At 35.7% G+C, this 24,757-nt stretch overlaps 1 protein-coding gene across 6 annotated transcripts in view; it reads right to left on the bottom strand.

Moving 5' to 3' along the window:
- Positions 1 to 22,845, bottom strand: part of Lmln (leishmanolysin like peptidase) — a 72,713-nt gene extending 49,868 nt beyond the window's left edge. For 5 of the 6 annotated variants that reach the window (XR_007344150.1, XR_007344152.1, XR_007344149.1 and 2 more), the window contains exons 1-7: positions 22,610 to 22,844; positions 12,102 to 12,199; positions 11,277 to 11,307; positions 9,793 to 9,875; positions 9,156 to 9,273; positions 5,167 to 5,345; positions 737 to 842 (exon numbers count right to left, since the gene is read on the bottom strand). Coding sequence is in view for 2 of the 6 variants with exons in the window: in XM_015486789.2 (XP_015342275.2) it covers positions 737 to 842; positions 5,167 to 5,345; positions 9,156 to 9,273; positions 9,793 to 9,875; positions 11,277 to 11,307; positions 12,102 to 12,199; positions 22,610 to 22,804 (810 nt within the window). In the remaining 4 variants the exon portion in view is untranslated. Of the gene's footprint in view, positions 1 to 736; positions 843 to 5,166; positions 5,346 to 9,155; positions 9,274 to 9,792; positions 9,876 to 11,276; positions 11,308 to 12,101; positions 12,200 to 22,609 lie in introns of all 6 variants that reach the window. The other variant, XM_048794237.1, reaches the window with a different exon arrangement.
- Between the last annotated feature and the right edge of the window lie 1,912 nt (positions 22,846 to 24,757).

Raw genomic sequence — 24,757 nt, forward strand, 5'->3', positions numbered from 1 at the left:
AGTATCAGAGAACTTTTCCTAGGGTTTTAGGCAATTTCTTTAAATCCCATAGGCATATGGTAAAATTTAATATTTTGGACAAATTGGGGAAAAGGAATACAGAAATTCTGAATCAGTTAGTACATATATATTTAGAAAGCCCAAATGGCCCAGAGTGATGGCATACACCTGTAATCCCAGCAACTCAGGAGGCTAAGAAAAGAAGATCACAAGTTTGATGTCAGCCTCATCAACTTGGTAATAATAACCTGTCTCAAAACAAAAAAATAGAAAGGGCTGGGGATATAGCTCATTGATAGAGTACCCCTGGGTTCAATTCTTAGTATCAGACACATGCATACATACACAAAATAAAAAAGAGGAAAAAAAGCCCATGTTAGACCAAGAGGGCTTTTACAAATTAGCTTTCCTAAGAGCTGTATCAGCATATCAAATATTCTAGAGGAAAGTAATTTTTCTAAGTTACTAAATTCTTTTCAGAAGAAGCTTAATCATTCTCCCCAAGTCCTATTTACTGAATAGATCAAATATCTAATTATATTAGATAGAAAAATTCAACCTACTTATTATCCTATCATTAAAAATTCTTTATTAGCAGAGACCTAATTAATCAGGTTTTACTGAACAAAAATGTAAGAATTCACATAATCTTAAATTTTAAAATATGCAACAAAATAAGAACACAATAAGCAGAAAATTAAAGCATGAAGGAAAGAAGAGTAGGTAACAGCTTTACCAGGGCATGAATAATCTCATGTTTCACTGTGGACAGCATCCCAATAAACTCCTGAGGCTGGGTAGAGATCATATTTGGACACAGGTTAGCATATCCTGCTATTGGCCTGTTAAAATAGACATTGAATTTTTATTATATTCCAGAACAATATTTATTACTATATTTACTAATCTATGATTCTCTATGAAAAACTGCTCAAGGACAGAAAAACCTTTATTTAATATTCAATATAATTTTGAAATCTTTTAAAAAAATTTTTGTTATAGATGGATACAATATCTTTTTTTTGTTTGTTTGTTTGTTTTGATGCTGGGGATTGAACCTAGGGCCTTGTGCAAGTGATGCAAGTATTCTACCAACTGAGCTATATCCCCAGCCCCTAGATGGACACAATATATTTATTTTATTTATTTATTTTTTATGGTGTTGTGGATCAAACCAGTGCCTCACACGTGTAAGTAAGTGCTCTGTCACTGAGCTACAACCCCAGCCCTTCAATGTAATTTTATGGCTAACTTTCACTATCTTTTACTCTCAAGACATGTACCCTTTGCTTTCCTATGGCATGACAAAGGAAAATCTATTTCCATAAAAGGATATATGGTCAGTTAATTATATATTAGTGTAAATTAAAATATGTAATACCAAAAAAGGAATAAACTAAAAAACGTACATTCTAGTACTATTTTATTGTAAAACCAGTATTTGATTTTTAGCATTCCCTATATTTTCAGGCATAGAGACAACTAAGTAGACAGGGAAAACAGATATATAATGGGGCAATAAACCATTCAGGTTGCTGAAAATTGCTCAACCTTTCTTAATTTCCATCTTTCCTTTTCTTCTGCTGCCAAAATGCCTACATTCACATACATACTTTTACCTTCCCATCATCTTCTTTCAAGTTGTACACACTGTAGAATCTACAGAATTCTACATCTCTCTGTGTGCCTAGAACTGGAGAATTCAGTACCATACTAGGACCCAGGGTGATTAAATCACTTCTACCATGTACCTACTTGTCTTTCAAAAGCTGTGGTAAACCGACAATGCTAAGGAACATGAAGATTGTTCTACATTTTTTTTCCTAACATTTACCACAGAAATACTACAAACCTCACCAACTATATTTCCTTATTTATAAAGAAGATACACTTCATTTAAATAAAAATTCAGTACATTTCTTTATACTTGATAGCAACAGACTTAGAAAAAGTACGAAGATAAATTAGTTATCAAAACATTGCATGGTGACTTCTAAAATATAAAATATGTCATTGCTAGGCTTAAAAGCCTTCAGGGACTTCCTTTTTATTTTTGCTTTTTGCACTCTAGGATTGCACCTAGGGATGCTCTACCACTGAGCCACATCCTCAGCCCTGTTTTTTTTTAAGACAGGGTCTCATTAAGTTGCTGAGACTGGCCTCAAGCTTGCAATTCTTCTGCCTCAGCCTCCCAAGTCACTGGGATTACAGGAGTGAGCCATCACATGTGGCTACTTCACGGACCTCTCACAGCACTTAAAATAAGTAATAGTTCTGTCTGCCTCTTCTAACACAGTGTCCACTGAAGTGACCTCTGACAGCAAAATGTATACATGCTTTTTCCTAACATAAGTTTTTTTCTCCAACCTCTTTACTTGGATAAAGCCTATCAATGTTCAGGTCAAAGCTAAAATTTCACTTATTCAAAGAGGCTTTCCTTGCTTAACTGAATGAAATGTATCTTCTCCTTTTACTCCCCTTTACAACATCCTGTACAAAGTATTTTTCTATAAAGTATAATATTTTAAATCACATATCTACAATTAAAATTTAAACCAATACCTGTCTTCTTCTGAAATCTGTAAATTCCATGAGGTGGGTGCACATGTGTATTTTGTTCACCTCGTCTGCTGGCAATATATTAGACATTCAAATAATAATGGAATGAATTCATGAAATACACCAGTTTTGAAGGAAGATTCCTTCAAAAAGATTCAAAAAAGAAATACTGGAGACATTGTACTGCTCATTCTATAAACATCAATACTATTCTCAGAAAAAAACAAAATCTTTCCCTAGATGTGAGTAGTTTCATAGTCATGGTACAAAGAACATTTATTCTTTTAGCTACTCATTCATACCAAACAAACCAAACATTAAGTGCTGTAAATAAATATAACTATAAATAAACATAACAATGACAATGAAACACACTTTTCACTTAAGGGGATTCTCCTTTGTGTGACTCCTATGCTGGGTTCTCTCACTAGAAGACAACTAGACACTTTTGGTACTTTCCACATTATGAGATGCTGAACTGAGATTAACTAATTTAGACTCAATCCAGGATTTCATATCTTTCTTCTCACTTCTCCAGGGATGTCTTTCTTATTCTAATACCTAAGGTTCATTTTAATGGGTCTTTTAGAAAAGTAATAAAAACTCATTGTCAAAAGGTATATATTATAACGTAACATAATATTGGAATGTACAAAGAAAAAAGTGAATATTACCTGTTTTATACCCTACACTTACTAAATTCCATCAACAATATTATGTGTATCCATTTTACGGTAACTAGTCATCCTGGTTTGCCCAGGACTGAGGGGTTCCTGGAATGTGAGACTTTCAGTGTTAACAAATGATACTACCAGGGCAGTCCTAGACAAACTGGGATGACTAGTAATCCTATTTCTGACTTTCTTCTTAGCACATTCAAATACATACATAGATTTTTATTAAACAAATATGGACTCATATTAGGTACTCTCCTTTGCAATCTTATTTTGACCCTTTCTAATAAGTTCAAAATAAGATTTTGTGTGCATTTGATACGAATAGCTTAGTTAAAGTAAAAATAAAAACATGATTTTGCAGCACTCCTTTTGGGAAAGTATACTTCTCAAAGATATCCACTTTTCTTAAATATCTCATTTTATCAAGTAACTTATTCATTTAATACTTTAACTAGCAAATTTCATTGCTATTAAGACATCATTCATAATTATAAATTATAAATTTAAAGGCATCTCCTCAAGGAAAAAAGAATACTAGCATATACATAATCTGCAAAAACAGTACTTTCTTCTACAGCAACATACTCAATAGTTGATACTTAGCTTTCTCAACATTCAGTCTAAAGACTTAAGTTGATTTCACCAGTCAACAATTACATCTTATCACACTAAGAGACTGCTTTTCATAATGCATTTACTTTTACTTCCTTAAGTACCTTTAAGATTGACAATACAAACCGGGCACAGCGGCACACATCTATAATCTTAGTAACTTTGGAGACTGAGACAAGAGGATGGCAAGTTCAAAACCAGACTGGGCAACTTAGCAAGGCTCTAAGCAACTTAGCAAGACCCTGTCTCAAAATAGAAAATTAACAGGGGATGTGGTAAGTGGTAAAATGCCTCTGGGTTTAATCCCCAGTGCCAAAAAAATCAAAAAGATTGACACTACAATTCTGAAGCATATACCAGCATTTTCTTCGTATTGTTTACATGATTCAACTAAGTTTTCTAATTTATCTTCAAGTAAATTACACCAATAGAAAAAAAATGGCTCTTTATGTTGGAGTCAATAAATGGATGTTTTGCACCGCAGCAATGGTCCTTACATGCACATGAATTAGACACATTACCCTCTCTTAAATTTGAGAATGTCTATATAGTCAATTCTGAGACATGCATCAGTTTCTACTGCTTTTTTTTTTTTTTAATGTTTTTAGTTGTAGATGGACACAATACCTTTGTTTATCTAGTTTTTTTTTTTTTTTTTTTTTTTTATGTGGTGCTAAGGATCAAACCCAGTGACTCATGCATGCTAGGCAAGAGCTCTACCACTGAGCCACAAATCCAGTCCAGTTTCTACTGCTTTTTTTAACTGATTTGCTTGGTGTATGACAGGCAATCTTCTGTATGTATACTAACTTTTCATTTCAAGGCTAGGCTGCTTCACCATGAACATTTTTTTAAAATCATTTGTGAAAAACAAAGAAGTTTCTGAATTGTTAAGTGATTATTTGGCTAAGTGCAGCATATGTAACAAATGATACGACAATTAAATTATTCTCAATTAACATCTGAGTTGTTTCTTTACAGAAGTATTCACCTGGAAAGAAAATTCTCTTAACAGTACACTTTTTCTTTGGAGTTTATGGGTAAAAAAGATAGGATCAGAATGAAAGAGGAGTGGAGAAGAAAAAGTCAAATGAGTTTTTCACTATTCTTCATTCTGACCAGAAAACTTCTATTACCAATATGAATAACAGTCCTACCACAGAGGAAGAGGGGGCACCCTTTAAACTCAGGCAGCATGTTATTTCTTACTACTAGAAGCAATTGTCAAATGTAAAATTCCTGTAATGGTAACAATAAAAATATGGTTTAAGAGTTCCCTGATTAGATCTTATAAAATAAATCTCAAAGAAACCTTTACCTGTCCATTTTTGCTTCCTGCTGACAATAGGCTGCATAAGAGATAATGTTTTCATGGCGGCATCTCTCAGTGGCCAGAGCACCAACATAAAGGACAAAGTCTGCATCTCGGACACCCTCTTGATCCAGCATACCCACTGCTCCACAGGGCCACTTACCCCCTCGGCAAACCCTACATTGCTGCACCAGTAGGGGTGAACAGAAAAATCAGACCAGAGACATGGTTAGCTAAAGAGACAAACTTAAGAGTGAATCCAATATATATCTAAATATGGTATGATTTATTTTATAAAGGCCAAAAAACTAATATGCAGAAAAGATAGAAATTAAAAAGGTTTCAAAACCCTAAAACTTAGTGATGAAACTTCCATATACGTTTTTTGGAGGGGGAGGGGGTGATTGGGATTGAACCCACAGTCTCATCATGCTAAATGCTCTACCACTGAACAATGTCCTATACACAATTTTTACAACTTTCTTTGAGGCTATAGTTATTTCAAAATTAATTAATAAAAAACTTTTTAGTTAATGGAAATATATTTCCTATTGTAAAGAAATCCATGTATCTTATTTAAAAAATTTGATAATATAAAACCATATAAAGAAAATATTAAAGTCATCCATGATTATTACCCTTGTTTCTAGTTTTCTTTTTTCACCCCTCTCAGTAGTAAGAGACTTGTTTCTAGTATTTTCTAGGCAAATCTTACTTTGACTCTTCAAATTACAATTAGAAAAAAATCAGTAATTTTTTTAGGTTAAGCTATGCTTACAGAAAGAAGAAAAAACAAAAACAAAAGACCCAGGCACTCCCATTTCACTTAATAGAAAGTATATGTTATTTACCCTTGCTTCAATAACATATCTTTATAATTTTAAAATTCAATTATTTTAACCTATTAGTAGCTGGTATTACAAAAAGTTTACATTTTTAAGCTTCTTTCTCATGAATATCTACTTAATTAAACAAAATCAGAACTTTCAAGAAGTAGGAAGTAGAACTTGGAAGAACTAAGAAAATTAAAAGCAATGAACAAACTCTTAGAAAAAAAAGATAATGAAATCAGTCTTAAAATATCTAGGAAATGCCTTGGCAAAAGAGATAGGGATACAATCGACAATCTGTTTAAAATTTTAAACATGTCCCTAAAGCTCCTTGTGCACTCAAGAAATTTGAAACAGTTAAGTAAAACTGAGTAAGCAAATTGTAGATGCCAACCTGTACAATTGTACAGGTGCCTTCACTTAGCTTAAGAAAAAATTCCAAAGGAATCTAATCTAAAATATATGGTCTACCTTCTATTTATTTACAATATAAACAAATACACATACTTTTTTCATTGGTGTATTACAATTATACATAAAATGGGATTTACTGTGACATATTCATACATGCATATAGCCTAATTTGCCAGTTCTTCCTCTTTTCCCTTCCCCTCAGATCCCCTAGCTCTACACTACTGATATCCCTTCTATTTTCATGAGATTCCCTTTATTTCTCTGTAGCTTCAGCTTATAAAACATTTGACTCTTGGCTTTCTGAGTCTGGCTTATACAAATTTATTTAGTGTGATATTCTCCAGATCTATTGATTTATCACCAAAAGACACAATTTTATTCTTTTTTAAGGCTGAATAGAACTCCATTGTGAATAGATACATTTTCTTTAACTGTTCATATGTTGATGACATCTATGCTAGTTCCCTAACTAGGCTCTTGTGAATTACACTGCTATACACATTATGTATTGTTATGGTATACTGATTCCAGTTCTTTTGGATAAGTCTTGAATAGCTGGGTCATATATTGGTTCCTTACCTAGTCTCCTGAGAAATTGCTCTACTGATTTCCACAATGGTCATACTAATTTACCGTCTCACCAACAATTTATGTGTTCCTTTCTTCCCACATCCTCTCCAGTGTTTTTTGTTATTTACATTCTTGAGGGTTGCCATTCTAATTGGGATGGGATGAAATTTCAGTGTAGTTTTGATTTTTATTTCCCTGAATGCTAAAAATGTCGAACATTTTTCATATATTTTGGCCATTTGGCTTACTTCTTTTTTTTTAATATATTTTTTTTAGTTGCCATTTTTTACTTTATTTCTTTATTTATATGTGGTGCTAAGGATCGAACCCAGGGCCTCACACATGCCAGGCAAGCGCTCTACCACTGAGCCACAACCCCAGTCCCTGGCTTACTTCTTTTGAGAATGTCTGTTTTGTTCTTTTGCCCACTTATTGACTAAGTTATTTGTGCTCTTGGTATTTTAAGTTTTTTGAATTCTTCATATACTCTGGGATATCCTCTGTTCAGAGAGTAACTAGCAAACTCCCATTCTGTAGGCTCTTAATTGTTTCCTTTGATGTGCAGAAATTTTTAAATTTGATGCCATTCCACTTATTCTTTGTTTTAATTCTTTTTGTATTTTTTTATACCAGGGATTGAACTCAGGGGCACTTGACTACTGAGCCACATGTCCAGGTCTATTTTGTATTTTTTTATTTAGAGACAAGGTCTCACTGAGTTGCTTAGTGCCTTGCCTGTTGCTGAGGCTGCCTTTGAACTTGCAATTCTCCTGTCTCAGCCTACCAAGCCGCTGGGACTACATAGGCATGTGCCTCTGCACCCGGCCTTTTTGTTTTAATTCTTGTGCTTCAGAAATCTTATTAAGAAAATCAGTGCTTGTGCCTATTTGTTGGAGTGTTGACCCTGTTTTTCTAAGTTATCTGGTCTAATTCCTAGGTCTTTCATCCATTTTGAGCAGGGTAAGAGATAGGGGTCTAATTTCATTCTATAAATGGCTACTCAGTTCTCCTGGCACAATTTGTTTAAAAAGGCTGTCTTTTCTCTACCTTATGTTTTTGGCATCTTTGTCAAAGATGAGATGACTGTGGCTGCTTCTGTATGGGTTGCCTGTGTGTCTTCTGCTCTCTTCTACTGGTCTTCATGTCTGTTTTTATGCTGTACCATGTAGTTTTTGTTACTAAAGCTGTGTAGTTACCATTAGTTCTTAAAGGAAACCACTAACATTTTGATTTTTGTACAGATTTTTTAACATACACATTCCTCTAGACTATTTCATAATTTTTAACTTATGTATATCTGTACTTTTCAATAAAACACATTGATAATTTTTTTTCATTTAAGAGCTTAAATATCTTTTCAAGTTAGTACATTGAGATCTACTTTGTTCTAAAACAACTGCATAGTATTCCATTATATGGTTATAACATAATTTAATAGCCTACATATGTATACTTATAGTTTTACAAAGAACACCCTTGAACACACAGAAGATAGTTAATACTTTTTTTTTTTTTTTCCCCTTGAGACAGTGTCTCACTGTGTTGCTCCAGCTGGTCTCAAATTCATAATCTCAAGCAATCCTCCTGCCTCAGCTGGGACTACAGGTATGTGCCATTGTGCCCACATAGTTATTAGTACTTTTGGAATAAATGTGTAAGTTGGGTTGAAGCATATCTTAAGGGATATCAAATTGCCCTTTTAAAAAAACCAAGGTAAGCCAGACGCGGGGGCGCACACCTGTAATCCCAGTGACTGAGGAGGCTGAGGCAGGAGGATTGTGAATTCAAAGCCAGCCTCAGCAACTTAGCAAGGCAATAAGCAACTGGCTAGTGGTTGAGCACCCTTGGGTTCAATGTTCAGTACAATAAAAAAAAACTGAGGTAAGTATATAAGTGCTCAAAGGTGTTCTGGAAAATAAGGATAAAGTTCTAAGCTAAACTGATTCAGCACTTCAGAGACAAATGGGGAAGAAAACAAATGAAAGTAAATGTCATTAAATGCACTTGAAAAGCAATGAAAAAACAGAATCAGCATATCTAACTATTATACTTTTGGTAGAAAAATAAACTTACTAAAGCTCTATATTTGAATCTATAAAAATTTCCCACTGAAAAGATTCAAATGTGCTCCCATGGTTAGACTACAGAGTAAAAAACATTGCTAAAAGCAGGGTGAATTACCTGGAGATGTTCCTCAGGCACAATAACTGGTCCACACTTTGTATGTGGTGCACATTCACCAGTACAGTATCTATGAGGATCATTTTCTTTCCGTAGGTATTGGTTTGTTGCACATTGTCTTTGGTACATTTATATATGAAAGTTTAAATACAAAAAAAATAATAATAATAAAAGTAAGAAAGAATAGTTCACAGCAGTTAAAAACAATGCAATAAACTAGTAAGTGCTATGTTACTTCACTAGTAACCTTATTAGGTTACTGTTTAAGTTACAAAAATAGGCTAATAAGGAATTCTAGTTCTGTGGGGAATCCCCCTGATCTAGGTTTTCAAGTACCTAAATACTTTCATGAATTTAATACTGTGGCCATGTGAAGGAGAGATGAAGGGGGTTTGGGGAACAGAGGACCATACCACCCTTGGAGAAGATTCTGTAGACTATCATTATGGAAAATTAGGGAAAGAATAATTATCCAGCAGGGGCTTTTTCATTCTTTTTATATATGTTGCAGTTTGGTCTGTAAGAACAATATAATAAAATATTCTAGTATAAATCTTATACATTGCCATGCTGGTAGAATGAGGAGTGCAGAGTACTAAATGAATGAAGAAAACAACCAGTGTTTAATGTTACCTACCTGCTAAGTAAGATAGTGCCAGCAGGTCTACGAACCTGAAAAGTCTTCTCTAAATAAGAAATAGCTTGCGGGAAAAGTTTGTTCTAAATAATAGGTAGAAGGAAAAAAAAACAATCAGAATTATAGTCAAGGGATAAATTATAGTTAAATAAGTAAGCACAGTATATTAATGACTGAGAGGACAAGAAAGAAAAACCTTACAATTCTGGAATACAGATACTAGTCCAACGTTGTGTGGCAGTGCGTAAGCAAAGAGTGAACCTAGGCGGAAAGAAATTTCCTTGTTCTCTAGTTGAATTTGGGAAAAGAGAACTAGGCAGAAACTTCTTTCCCTACTTCCATTTAAATAAAAAATTAGAAAATATAAATCTTAATTATTAATCCAGATAACTTCAAGTTTAGGACTGATTTACACTCTCTCAGGGGCAGATTATGTTAAAAAAAAAATCTTAGGTTTAAACTCACCAATTTCTCTATCCTATAGTGAATTGGTTTAATGTGTGTATGTGTGTATGACTTTCACATCAGTTAAAAATCTGATGAAGTTTGCATCTTTATAAACAACTTTGGCATATCACACTATCAGGTCAATTAATCTTCAGAAGAATGAACATTCCCAGGGGCTGAGAATGTGGCTCAAGCGGTAGCACGCTGGCCTGGCATGTGCAGGGCGCTGGGTTCGATCCTCAGCACCACATAAAAATAAAATAAAGATGTTGTGTCCACCGAAAACTAAATATTAAAAAAAAAAAAGAATGAACATTCCCACAAAGAGAAAGGTGTATTCAACGTTTTTCAAAAGTTGTCGTTTTCACCCTACCCCAGCATGCCTCGTTCCCAAAAACTTGAGCAAGAAGTACAAAAGGAGAAGACTGATTTAATATCAATTATAAAATAAGGCAACTAATTTCATGCCAAATACTGACAAAATCTCATTGAGGGTGTAACAAAAACTACTTGGTAAAATGATAAATATATTCACTACCAACATCTTTTATTTAATCATTCATAAAAGCCCTGGGTTTTTAAAAAAATTTTTATTTTTTAGTTTTAGGTGGACACAATATCTTTATTTTAATTTTTATGTGGTACTGAGGATTGAAACCAGTTCCTTATGCATGCTAGGCAAGCGCTCTACCTGAGCCACAACCCCAGACCTTTTTTTTTTTCTTGATTAAAGTAGAATTTATATATTTTATGGGAGAGTGGGGCAGGAGGACTGCAAATTGGAAGTCAGCAGCAACTTGGCAGTACCTTGTCTCGAAAAAATAAAAAGGGGTGGGGTATAGTTCAGTTGTAGCTTGCCCCCCGAGTTCAATTCCCAGGACTGGGGGGGGAAAAAAAAAAATATATATATATATATATATATATATATATATACACACACACATATACACACACACACACACACACACACATATATATATACATATACACACACATATAATTTTAAATGTCCTAATTCATAAGTATTTATTACATACCTTTACAAGGTATCTTTTCTCAGGGAGCAACCTGAAAATAATGACATAAAACATAAGAACTCCCACTCTTGAGGCAAAGCACTCTCATTTGTTCAGATTCCATCTGTCAAGAGCCCCAAGGAACGCTGTGTGGAAACAGTATTTGTCTCCAAAAATCTCCCATTTACCACAGTGAGTATTTGAGGATCATTCTGTGCCAAACCACAGGGCTAAGTATGATCACATGTTATCTCATTCATCTGAGAATGTTAAGGATAGGGAAAGACAAACTACTTCTAATAGTTCTTCATAAACTACTATAGACTCATAATTCACCTGTTTTCTGATACCTCTTAGACTACATAAAATCTGTTTGTTTAATAATTTGGCAAACTTTCTTATTATAGTTTATGTTAGTATTTTCTCCAATTACTTATTGGCAAAAGTCTTCCAGATCTATTATTGATAACATCCAGGAAGATTCATATTTGTTCTGATTAAGGTTAATTTAATCATTTCCTATGGTCTTTGGCTTTTCAGCTAAAAACATCTTCTGCTTAATTCCATTTTTTATAAATACACATATATATATTTAGTTATAGATGGATTAAACACCTTTATTTTATTTATTTATTTTTATGCGGTGCTGAACCCAGTGCTTCACACATCCTAGGCAAATGCTCTACTACTGAACCACAACCCCAGCCCCTCCTTAATTCCATCTTAAAACTACACTAGTGTTTTTTAAAGTTTGAGCTATGGACTTTATTACTTCAGGCAACAGAAGAAAATATCTTTAATATTTAGATTAACAATAAAAAGATGACAAAATACTAGTGTACTTACTCTTCAATACTTTTATCATAGATAGTCTTAATTCTTAAGTGTTCATCAACATCTCTCTTTACAACATGATTTGTCTTAAGATGAACCTTATTTATGACCTAGAAAAAGAAATAGTTTTGAAAAACAATTTTTAGAAGATGTACATATTTTTCTTTATTGAGGTAGAATTTATATATAATAAAATATACTATTTTATTAGCTGAGATCAAAACTTAAAAATCAATAACCAAACTTCAAATTTATACTTAGTAAAAAAGTCCCTTAGCTCACACTCCATGATTTTGGGATTCATAACCTCAAATATCTCCCAAGCAACTTCTATCATCTGGAAGAATACTATGAACTTGCATCACATGAATAAATTGTTATGGTAATGCCAGCTGCCAAAAAGGTCTGGGTTTCTCTGCTGCTTATCTAGTTTCCTACTATATTTCTTACTGGAATTTTGTGTGTTCAGAAAATGATAGGAAGACACTAAAAGTATCTTAAATTACTCTAAAAAGAGGATAAAAACTTCCAAGTGTTTCACTTGGAATTTTTTTCTCATTTCATAATTTCTTAAAGGGAGGAATAAAAGAGAAGAAAGGTCTCAGCAGTATCAAAACTTGATGCAACTCTTAGCCAGACATAGTGGTAAATGCCTGTGATCCCAGTGACTCAGGAGGCTGAGGCAGGAGGATTGCAAATTCAAGACCAGCCTCAGAAACGTAGTGAAACACAAAGCAAGTTAGCAAGACCCTGTCTCATAAAATAAAAAAATCAGAAATTTTTAAAAAAGGGCTTGGGATGTGGTTCAGTGGTTAAGCAACCCTGGGTACAATCCCTGGCACCAAAGAATAAATAAATAAATAACTTAATGAAATTTTTAAAATACAGAAAAAAAATGTGTTAGTTAAACTAAAAGTAAGCTGTATGCTACTCCATTCTTTTAACTCTAAGGATGAACAATCACATATTGTTTATGAAGGTTTATACAAAAGACAATGGAATTTTATGTTTCATAGGAAACAGCTCTACTATACGCCTTTGATCCAATAATATATAACAACTCATAGGTATCCTTATTGCCTGCACTACTGGCCTGATACCTTGCCCCCAGGCTCTTCTCCCTTTCATTCCATTCCAACCCACATCTCCAGATAACAAACTGTTTTTTTCCTTCAGTGCTAGGGATGATCCCAGGAGCTTGCAAATGCTAGGCAAGTGGTGCAGCACTGAGGGATGGCCCCAGCCCAGACTGTTTTATGGCCTAGTAAAAAGCCATCAGAAATGTCTAAGCACAGCAAAGGAATATGGTATTTCCAACTGGATTTTAAGAAACCTACAGGCTAAAATCCTTATATTGATATATCAAAGCTCTCTAGAAGCCAGTGGTTAAAGATCCAGAGTCTAGAATTAAATTTCTGGGGCTTGGGGCTGGGGATGTGGCTCAAGCGGTAGCGCGCTCGCCTGATATGCGTGCGGCCTGGGTTCGATCCTCAGCACCACATACAAACAAAGATGTTGTGTCCGCCGAGAACTAAAAAATAAATATTAAAAAATTCTCTCTCTCTCTCTCTCTCTCTCCCCTCTCTTTAAAAAAAAAAAAAAAAATTTCTGGGGCTTCATTCTTGGCTCCACTATGTACTAAACTCTGTGATCTTAGGCAAGTTACCCAACTTTTCTGTGATCAAATTTCTTGTGTGTAAACAGTATAAGATAATACACATAAATATAACTGACATAAAATAAATGCTCAAAAAATGTTCACTATTATATTTTCATTAAGACTATTTCTTCCACCTTTCTCTTCACTACTTATGTCTAGAGAAACTATTTGGTTTCTGAACACAAATTGTGATTCCTTGCCTCCTCATTTGCACTGCTGTTTCTCATGCTTGCTTATGCTTTTCCCTCCTTGGAATGGTCTTTCCTCCTCTTCCATAAATTAGAACCCTCCTCCTCCAGCAAGAAGATTGTAGCATGAAATCCCTGAAACATTCCTCAAATCCTCTCTGATAGAAATGATCTCACCTTCGGGCTGGGGTTGTGGCTAAGTGGTAGAGCTCAACCTAGCATGATCAAGGCCCTGGGTTCGATCCTCAGCACCACATAAAAATAAGTAAGTACAATAAAGGTCTTGTGTCCAAATACAACTAAAAAATAAATTAAAAAAAAAAAAAGAAATGATCTCACCTTCCTTTAACTTCAACAGTATCACTTTCATAGAACATCATTAGATTTTATAATTAACTGTATACTTTTCTAAACTACTGTACAATCGATCCATAGTGCCCAAAACACAAACATATTCAGTCAACCTTCAAAAACTAAAAACACAAAGAAAATGGAACATAATATTCCTTCTTCAGAATGAGTTAAACTATAAACCAATAACACTAATGAAATTAATGTGAAAAATTGATAAAATAGTATAAAATCATTAAAATATTTCTTTTAGCTGAATGTGGTGGTGCATGCCTATAATCCCAGCTACTAAAGAGGCTAAGGTAGGAGGACTGCAAGTTCCAGGCCAGCCTGGGTAACTTGGCAAGACCTGTCTTGAAATAAAATTCTTTAAAAAGGGCTAGATGGGGGCTGGGGATGTGGCTCAAGTGGTAGCGCGCTCGCCTGGCATGCGTGCGGCCCGGGTTCGATCCTCAGCACCACATACAAACAAAGATGTTGTGTCCGCGGAAAACTAAAAAATAAAAATATTAAAAAAAAAAAAAGGGCTAGGTATGTAGCTCAGGGGTACTGTACTCCTAGCATGTGTGAGGCCATAGGTTCCATTCCTAGTACCACAACACAAACAACAATAAAAAAACTCTTTTGCATCCATAATATATTAAAAATGAAAGATGACTTAAGACTCAAAAAATTAAACAAGGAGCCAAAATTAACAAATTTATTTATTTATTTTTGGGTGCTGTGAATGGAACCCAGGGTTTTATGCATGCTAGAAAGGTCCTCTACTACTGGGCTACAGCTACAGCCTACATTAATTAATTGAAACATATATTTATGGGCTGCGGCTGTAGTTCAGTGTTAGAGTGCTTGCCTAGCACATGTGAGGCACTGGGTTTGATCCTCGGCATCACATAAAAATAAGTAAAATAAAGGTATTAGGCCCATCTACAACTAAAAATATTTTTTAAAAAAACATATTAAATGCTTTCATATGCAAAGCATTGTTATAGGCACTTGGATTCAAATATAAACCGTACAATCCTTGACCTAAAGGTAATGAAGGGCAAATAAATCCAATAATTATTATAATAAAATAAATAAAGATCACAGAAGGAGGGTACTTAAGTTAAAGAAACACAATAAGGAGATGCTCCAGGGAGGTGATATTTGAGAAAAAATCTGAAAGAATTAATATCTCTAAATTTAAATGCAACAGACAACATGAAAAGTACAAAATCAGAGATATGAAGCACTGCAGTAATCTGTAGAAGTAGACATTAAGAACCGCTGGCTTCCAGAAATGGAATGGTAGCTTAACATCATCTCCCTGCAGAGAACACATTATAAAATAGGGACAAAATATTTTTAAAAAATACTATTTGAAAGTACTGAAACAAACAAAAATAACCAAAACCCAAACAAACAACTAAAAACCAGACATAACTTAGAAAAATCCACCCTTGGAATACAGAAATAATATCTCTGAGATTTGTCGGAAAGCACTTCACATTCTGTGTCTCTTGGAGTGGCAAAAAAGGCAGAGCTTTACTGGCTTGTGTGTTAGACTTAGAGCAAAGTGTTCAGAGACTACAGCACTGGAAAGTTAGAAAAAGTTTTGAAAGCAATGAGAGAAAAACAACACATTCTATACAGGAGGGGAAGAGAAATACAAATGGTATTGACTTATTGTCAAGAACAATGGAGACGAGAAGACAATGAAACAATTGTTAAAGGGCTAAAGGACAGATTGAACATAAAAATCTATAGCCAATGAAACAGCAAAAACGAAAAGAAAGCTAGTCATTGAGGGATATACCTATAATCCCAGCTACTCAGGAGATTAAAGGGAAAAGGAATGCAAATTTGAGGCCTACCATCACAACATAGCAAGACCCCAAATTAAAAAAAAAAAAAAAAAAAAGTGAAGGGGAATTCAGACAACAGAAAAATGCAAATAGAAAATTCATCACCAGCAGACATATATTACAGAAAACATTAAAGGAAGTTCTTCACAGTATTTGTTAATGGAAATGATAGTAGATGTTAACATGTTCTGGAGGAAGGAATAAGGCCACTGGAAATGTTAAATATACAAGAGACATAAAAGACTACTAAGCAGAAGAGTTAATAGCAGAAATGAGACTGTTCTTTATAAAGGCCTGCTTGCAAAATTGACCTTCCACTAGCATCTGGGAACTTGAATGGCAAGCAGTTCTCTATGCTGATCTAAAACTTCCTTAAATGATAAGGGTGGTTCTCTCTAATTAAAGTGCTTGTACACAAAAGTGGTGAACAATTCCTCATTTCCAGGAGTCTGAAATTTCGGTGGCTAAAATAATCTCTACATAATCATCCCTACATAACCAACCTCCAATAAAATCCCTGGACCCCAAGGCTCAGATGAACTTTACTGGTAGTGAGCACTTTGTGCATAATGATAGAATTCACTGCTGAAAGAATTAAGCACAGCCTATGTGAACCTACTTGGAGAGGACTTTAAAACTCTTTGCTGGTTTACTCCAGTCTTTGAATCATAATCCTTTATGCTTGGCTGATTTTGCTTTACATTCTTTCACTGAAATAAATCTTAAATGTGAACATGATTTTATGCTGAGTCCAGTGAGCACATCACCAAATCTGCAGTGGTCTTAGGAACCTCAATGCAATTATACACATATTTCTTATATTTTCAATTCTTTACAGGTATAAAAATATTTAAAGGAAAAAAATATAAAGTTGTAATCATGTAGTTACAACAACATAAAAAAAATCTGTAATAACATAAAAATAAATAAATAAAATAAAGAGATTGTGTCCAGTTAAAACTAAAAAATGAATATTAAAATTTTTTTAAAATGATATTTATAATATATATATAGTTACAATAATATCAGAAAGATTAGGGATTAAGCCAGGCATGGTGGCACAGGCCTGTAATCCAAGAGACTCAGGAGACTGAGGCAGAAGAATCACAAATTCAAAGCCAGTAGTGAGGCTCTAAGCAACTTAATAAAACCCTATCTCAAAACAAAAATTAAAAAGGGCTGGGGATGTGGCTTAGTAGTTAAATGCCACAAGGTTCAATTGCTAGTACTGAAGAGGAAGAGGAAGAAGAAGAAAAAGAAGAGACAAGAATATGTCAAGTTTGAGGCCAGCCTTGGAAACTCAGCGAGATATTATGTCAAAATAAAAAATGAAAAAGGACTAGGGAAGTAGCTCAGGGATAGAATGCTCTGGGTTTAATCCCTAGTATCATACACACACAAAAAAAGACAAAAATATTACTTAAAATGCATAAGCACACACATACACAAATAAATGCAAAAATAAATGCAAAAGGATGGAAAGATATATCAGTCAACTTTAATCATAAACAAGCTGAAATGGGTATAGTTAATATCAGATAAAATGATAAAGGGCCACATCAAAAGACATAAAAAATTATAAATGTGAATGCGTGTAATTAAAGGAGATTAAAAAATTATGAAGCAAAACTGACAGAACTAAAGAAAGAAACAAATCTATAATCTTAAAGATTAAAATCTTAACAATTAGACTAAAATTTTAAGAATATAGGAAATATGAAGTATACTATCGCCTTACCTTATTGACAGGTAATGAAATCCACTCAATAACCATACAACATATATTCTTTTTTTTTTTTTTGGTACCAGGGATTTAGCTAAAGGGCACTCAACCAATGAGCCACAGCTCCAACCCTTTAAAAAAAATTGGGGGATGGGTACTGAGGATTGAGCTCAGGGGTACTCAACCACTGAGCCACATTTCCAGCCCTATTTTATATTTTATTTAGAGATAGGGTCTCACTGAGTTGCTTAGTGCCTCTCTCTTGCTGAGGCTGGCTTTGAACTTGCGATCCTCTTGAATCAGCTTCCCGAATTGGTAGGATTACAGGCATGGGCCACCATGTCCAGCACAACATATATTCTTTATACATGGAAAAAAAAAGGCTACAACATAGTTTAAGCTATGACTAAAATAATCTCATATTTCATAACTGATATCTTACAGAGGCTACTATACACTTAAATTAGAAACCATTAACAATAAGAACTGAATATTTATAAATTATACATTTTAAACAATTATAATAATTCATGATCAAAAAAGAAATTGCCAAGGGAAATAAACATTTAAATAAATGATAATTAAAATACAATTATAATTAAAATACAAAGTGTCAAAATCTGTGGGAAGGAATTAAAGATGTACATAGAAATTTCTTAATTTGGTATGTGTGTGTCTGTGTGTGAACCCAGGGCCTGGTGCACACTAGGCAAGCAATCTATCACTCCCAGTATTTCTATCTTTGAATGTTTACATTAATCTGAAGAACCTAAAAACCGGGGCTGGGGTTGTAGCTCAGTGATTGAGCACTTGCCTTGCATTTACAGGCACTGGGTTTGAAAAGGAAGGAAGGAAGGAAAGGAAGGAGAGGGGAGGGGAGGGGAGGGGAGGGAAGGGAGAAAGAAAGGTAGGTAGATATTGTGTCCATCTACAACTAAAAAAAATTTTTAAAAAGAACCTAAAAAAAAATGACCTAAATTTTCCCCCTTGCAATGTGAGCAAAGTAAATACACAATAAGTAGAAAGAGGAAATAATAAGTCAGGCACAGTATGTACAACTGTAATCCCTGCTATTTGGGAGACTGAGGCAGGAGGATCACAATTTTAAGGCCAGCGTGGGCTATTTGCAATAATAAATAAGACTGGGGGTATAGCTCAGTGAGAGAGAGCTTCCTTAACATGCAGAAGGTCCTGGAATCAACTGTCAGTGCTACCAAAAACAAACAAACAAAAAAATCAAATAAAACAAATAACAAAAACTATACAAAGTAAACCCCAGTTGGGCACAGTGGCACATGCCTGCAATTCCAGGGACTTCGAGGCAGGAGGACTGCAAATTTTCCAGCCTCAGTAATTTAATCAGACACTCTCTCAAAATAAATAAGGACTGGAAGCCAGGCATGGTGGTGCAGCCTGTAACCCCAGCAGCTGGGGAGGTTGAGGTAGGAGGATCATGAGTTCAAAGTCAGTCTCAGCAAAGGTGAGGTGCTAAGCAACTTTAGTGAGACCCTGTCTCTAAATAAATAAAAATACAAAATAGGGCTGGAGATATGGCTCAGTGGTCAAGTACCCCTGAGTTCAATTCCCAGTATCAAAAAAATAAAAAAGGACTAGAGATGTAGCTCAGTGGTAGAATGCCTGCTTAGCATATACTAGGCCCTGGGTTCAATCCCTAGTACCACAGAAAATAAATAAAAATAAAAAATCAATTTGAGAATGAATCATAGCCCCAAAAGTTTCTACAAAATAGGAGAATGTCTTTATGAGCTGGTGGGTAAGCAAAAACTTCTCGGAAGAAACCTCTGTTGGTAAGGATATGCAACAATCATAATGCTTAATACACTGCTGATGGGAATGTAAAATGGTACAGAACTTGGAGAAAGATTTGGTAGTTTTCTTTTTTTTTTTAACATTTTTTTAATGGACACAATACCTTTTATTTGTCTACTTATTTATTTTTTTATGTGGTGCTGAGGATGCAACACAGTGCCTCATACGTGCTAGGCAATCATGCTACCACTGAGCCACAACCCCAGCCCCAGATTTGGTAATTTTCTATAAGATTAAATATTCACCTACCTTCTGACCTAGCATATGTACTCCTAAGTATTTACAAAATGAAATAAAAACACATCTAATAAAACCCTTATACAATGATGTATTTTTTCTACAATACCACAAAACTGAAAATAATTGAGACCAAGCAAAAACAGATTATGATTTGGGCATTCAGGGGAATACTTAACAATAAAAAGGATGGAATTACTAACATAAAAAAAATATGAATCTCATAGAAATAGTTGTGAGCAGGAGCCAGACACAGAGATCATAAAATTCTACCCTTATAAACAAAGTTCTAGAACTGGAAAAACAAACCTGCTGTTTAAAAAAAAAAAAAAAAATTAGAACAGTAGTTGCCTATGGTGGATGGGAAAGACATAACTGGCACAAGACAGGTGGGAACTTTATGGAGTGATGGAAAAGTTCTATATTGTGATAGGTTATGAATTTTACATGGATGCATGTGGCACTGCAATACATGTAAATTTTACCGAAAAGAAAACCTTTTATAATAACATTAAGTCAAGTGGGGTGATTGGGAATAACTGGAAGTATATGAAACAAGAATGGCAGAATATTGATAAGTAGTGACTAGACCCACAGGGGTTTACCATATTATTCTGGTTTTAATATATATAATAAAAAGTAAAAATGTGTACGTTTTGGTTGACAGCAGGTTAAATAAGTCAAAGTGTTCTGTATTTTATCACCACCATCACAGACACACACACACACACACACACACACACAGGTTGCAAGTGAATGCCTGTAGGATGTAACAGAAGTGTAGTCACTAGCATGAATACAATGAATTATGATGAATAGTTCTCACCTTAACTTTCTGTCCAGGTTAAAGCAAGGAGAATGATGAGGACAACATGCTATTATATATTCTATGAAAAACTAGGGAAACTAATTAGAAATGAGGACACTTGAGAACTTAATAGACTGCTTTTAATATATGAAGCACTATCACTATTAACCTTGTTCAGTCAAGAGGCAGGAATAGAAATATTGGGAAGTATCAAGAAGTTTTCAGCTCTATAAAAAGGACTTTAACAATGATCATCTCCAAAAAACAAAGGGGCTACCTCTAGAAATAAAAAATTACCCTATTGGTGGAAATGTTAAATACAAATTGGAGGGTGTGGGATTATGGCTCAGTGGTAGAATGTCAGTCTAGCATGAGTGAGGCCCTGAGCTTGATCCCCAGCATCACGCATCACTCACACACAGACACAAACAAGCACCACCATCACCAATAAACAACCTCCCTCCTCCCAAAAAACAAACAAACAAATGAAAACCAGGTTGGAGATCTGTACACTCCCAATGGCCAGAAAAAGAAAACAGCTACCAAGGTTCTTTCTACCAAAAAGGTTTTGTGGTTGTTTGAACTACTTTCTCTCATTTTAACCCAGATTCAAAGAGGAAGTGCAGGGCTCTGTGGAATTTTTTAAAGAAATGAATTCAGCCAAAATGCAGTGTCATGATAAAAGTTATAATATGTAGTACAGCTACAAAACTTCAACTCAGTTACAATCAGTATGCCTAACATTTTTGGAAACTGCCACTAAAATGAGTGAGCTTAGCTATCTGGGTTAAAATGAAAAAAGAATTCTAGGTGAATCTAAGCCAATCACAACATGCAGCCCTGCCTTAAGTACTGTTCCTCCTTTTCTCAATTCTGATTACTAATAGTTGAAAGAGGTGGGGCATGCCTGTAATCCCAGTGACTCTGGAGGCTGAAGCAGAAGGATTGGCAAATTCAAGAAATGCCTAGGCAATTCAGCAAGACCCTGCCTCAAAATAAAAAGGGCTAAGGATGTAGCTCGGTGGTAGAGTGTTTTTGGATTAAATTCCCAGTACTGCAGGGGAGGGGGAGGGGGATGATTGTGGTCCACCTCTGAGCTAAGTACTGTGAAGGAATCAAAGTATATCATACAAACCTTATTCAAGGAATGTTACAATTTAACTACAAAACATGACATGCCTGAAAACATAAGCCATTACCACAGAACAGTACTTGGTTAAATGCCTGAAGGGAGACTTGAACTGAAGCTGAAAGGATTTAAACAAGCAAAAAACCAAACCAAATCAAAACAAAACAACAACAAAAAACGACTGGGTGGGAAGAAGGCAGGCAGGCACTTGCAGGATGGGAGAACAGGATTAAAGCAAGCAAAGTAATGAAATAACTTGAAAATAAACCTTCATTTTTGTTTTCAGAAAACCCTTAACATCTCTCCAATGCCTTTGTCTGGCTCTCCTACCAATTTCTCCCCAAATCTTTAGATACTGGTTCCCAAAGTGTGGACCTTGGACAAGCAGTATCATCCATTTGGAAACTAAATTGCCAATTCTGAGGACTCATGTCAGACCTACTGAGTCAGAAAGAGAGACGGGGCAGCAATCTTCGTTTTTTAACAAGTGCTTCAGATACACTCAATGTGAAAACCACTGCTATGGTATTACCACCTAAGCACGGAAATGTGATGCTGCTAAGTGCCTAACTCGGCCACTTTGCAGGGTGTCGGAAGCTAATAACAGTCCCAGCCCTGTAAGCGCTGTCTCTGTCCCAATTTCGCCTTCTCTTCCAAAACACCCCCTCGGAATCATTACCCTCTACTGTGACTCTCCCTCATCACTTTACTATCACCCGGCCAGCTCCCGCCCTTCCTTCGCCCTACCTCAGTGTCAGAGGGGACGTGGTGCCGGCAGGGCGGCGAGGTGCCCACGGAGATGGGAATAGACATGGTGCTTGCCGGCAGGCCGCCTAACAGTAGTAAAACGCCTCGGACGCACAAAGAAGCACTCCAGCGCCACCGGTTAGGAGCCGGGCCCGACCCGGAGTAACACACTCCTCCACCCCACTCGGCCGCCATCTTCGGCCGAGCGTCGTTACCATGGAGTGCGTGACGCCTCCGTGCCCGCGACCAGCCCGAGAAAAGGAAAGAAAAGCAGTTTTTCGATTGGCTAGTGTCATCTACAAGACGATAGCAGGTCGTGTCCATCGCGTCTCATTGCACAGGGCCAGCCAATAAATGGTATTTAACGGCTCACGTGGGCTGCGCAGTGGGAACCGGAAAGGCTAGCGGTGGTGGGCGGGTGGTGTAGTACGTAGGTGTCCATACCAAGGTGGTTTTTCGCTCCTTTTAATTCATGAGATTTGCCATAACTAGATGCCAGTTCTCAAATGGACACATGTACAACTGCAAAATATTTTATAATGTACTCCTGTGTGAAAAGTGTGAAGAACACTTTTGTCACCAATTTTAGTCTCATTTATCAAGTAACGTCATTTCCTACAAAATCAGTTATGTTCTTTACTGTTTTACTGAACTCTATACCTTTTTTGTTTTTTAATACCAGCGTTTGAACCCAGGGCCGCTTAACCACTGAGCCACACCTCCCGCCCTTTTTGTATTTTATTTGGAGACAGTCTCCCCGAGTTGCCCAGGGCCTCGCCAAATTGCTAAGGCTGGCTTTGAACTGGCGATCCTCTTGCCTCAGCCTCCCCAGCTGCTGGGATTAACAGGTGTGCGCAACCGCACCTGGCTAACCAAGAATTAAGATATTGGTGGACACTGGCCATTTGTGGAAACTACCTTAAAAACTGAGAAATGTTACACTCTTCCTGTGGTCCATGAAAGCAAAGAACTAAAAGCAGAAACTGGAAAGGGTGGAGCTGTAGCTCAGTGGTAAAGCACTTCAGTAGAATGTGTGAAGCTAAATCCAATAATCCCCAGCAAAACATCAGGAACTGAAAACAGCTTAAATATTACTCCACAGAAACTGAATATTGTAAATTATTAGGAAATGTCGTTGTCAGAAATAAAACCTTCAATTTACAATGTTAGTTGAGATGGTGTACTCAAAAGAAGGGTGTGATCGTGTTATATTACCATTTTACAGGTGGAGTCATTATTTACTGGTATACTAAATCAAACTTTTTCAAAACATGATTTTTCCACTGCTAAAAGCACAAACAATTCAGTTGGTAGAGTGCTTGCTTCACATGCACAAGGCCATGGGTTCAATCCTCAGCACAAAAAACAAACAAAAAAAAGTACAACCAATATATTAAGGCTTCCTGTACCATGATGGATAAAAGGCTTTTCATTGCATAGTGGACATATTCTAGTATTAGAAAGCCCATTTTTGTGAACTATGCAAACCTTCCAGTGGCAGATTTGGCCAGAGTATCTTTTAACTTGAGTAGAGTGGTACAGGAAGACAATGCACTTTCACAATCATTGCATCGTGTTCATAAAGAACACATATTTGCTCTACCAGCACATGTGAAACCCTGGGTTTGATCCTCAGCACCACATATAAAGGTATTGTGTACAACTAAAAAGTAAATAAATATTTAAAAACACACACACATTTGCACATGCAGCTCATTTGCCACTGCATACTCAGGTTACCTAAGGATGCTGTCATGTCAGTTCTTTTCCTGGATTTCTCAAAAAGCCCATTTATCCACCTTCAACCCTCTTATTATTGTTCAGACCAGTCTTCTGCTCCCAGACAGTTATGGAGACCTCTGCTCCCTTTTCCCCTGTGCCTAACCAGACCTGAAACCTCCATTTGCCTTCCAGGATGCCACAAGTTAGTATCCTACATGGTCCTCAAAAAAAATTTAATACTTTTAATTGTTGACAGACCTTTATTTATGAGATGCTGAGAATCAAACCCAGTGCCTCACAGATGCCAGGCAAATGCACTAACCCTGAGTGACAACTCCAGCCCCTCAAATTCTTTTTTTGGTGGTCCTGGGGATTGAATCCAGGGACTTACACTAGCATGGAGCCACATACCTCCCAGCCCACTTT

The sequence above is a fragment of the Marmota marmota genome, unplaced genomic scaffold, assembly GCF_001458135.2.
Source record: "Marmota marmota marmota unplaced genomic scaffold, marMar, whole genome shotgun sequence".
Taxonomy (NCBI): Eukaryota; Metazoa; Chordata; class Mammalia; order Rodentia; family Sciuridae; genus Marmota; species Marmota marmota.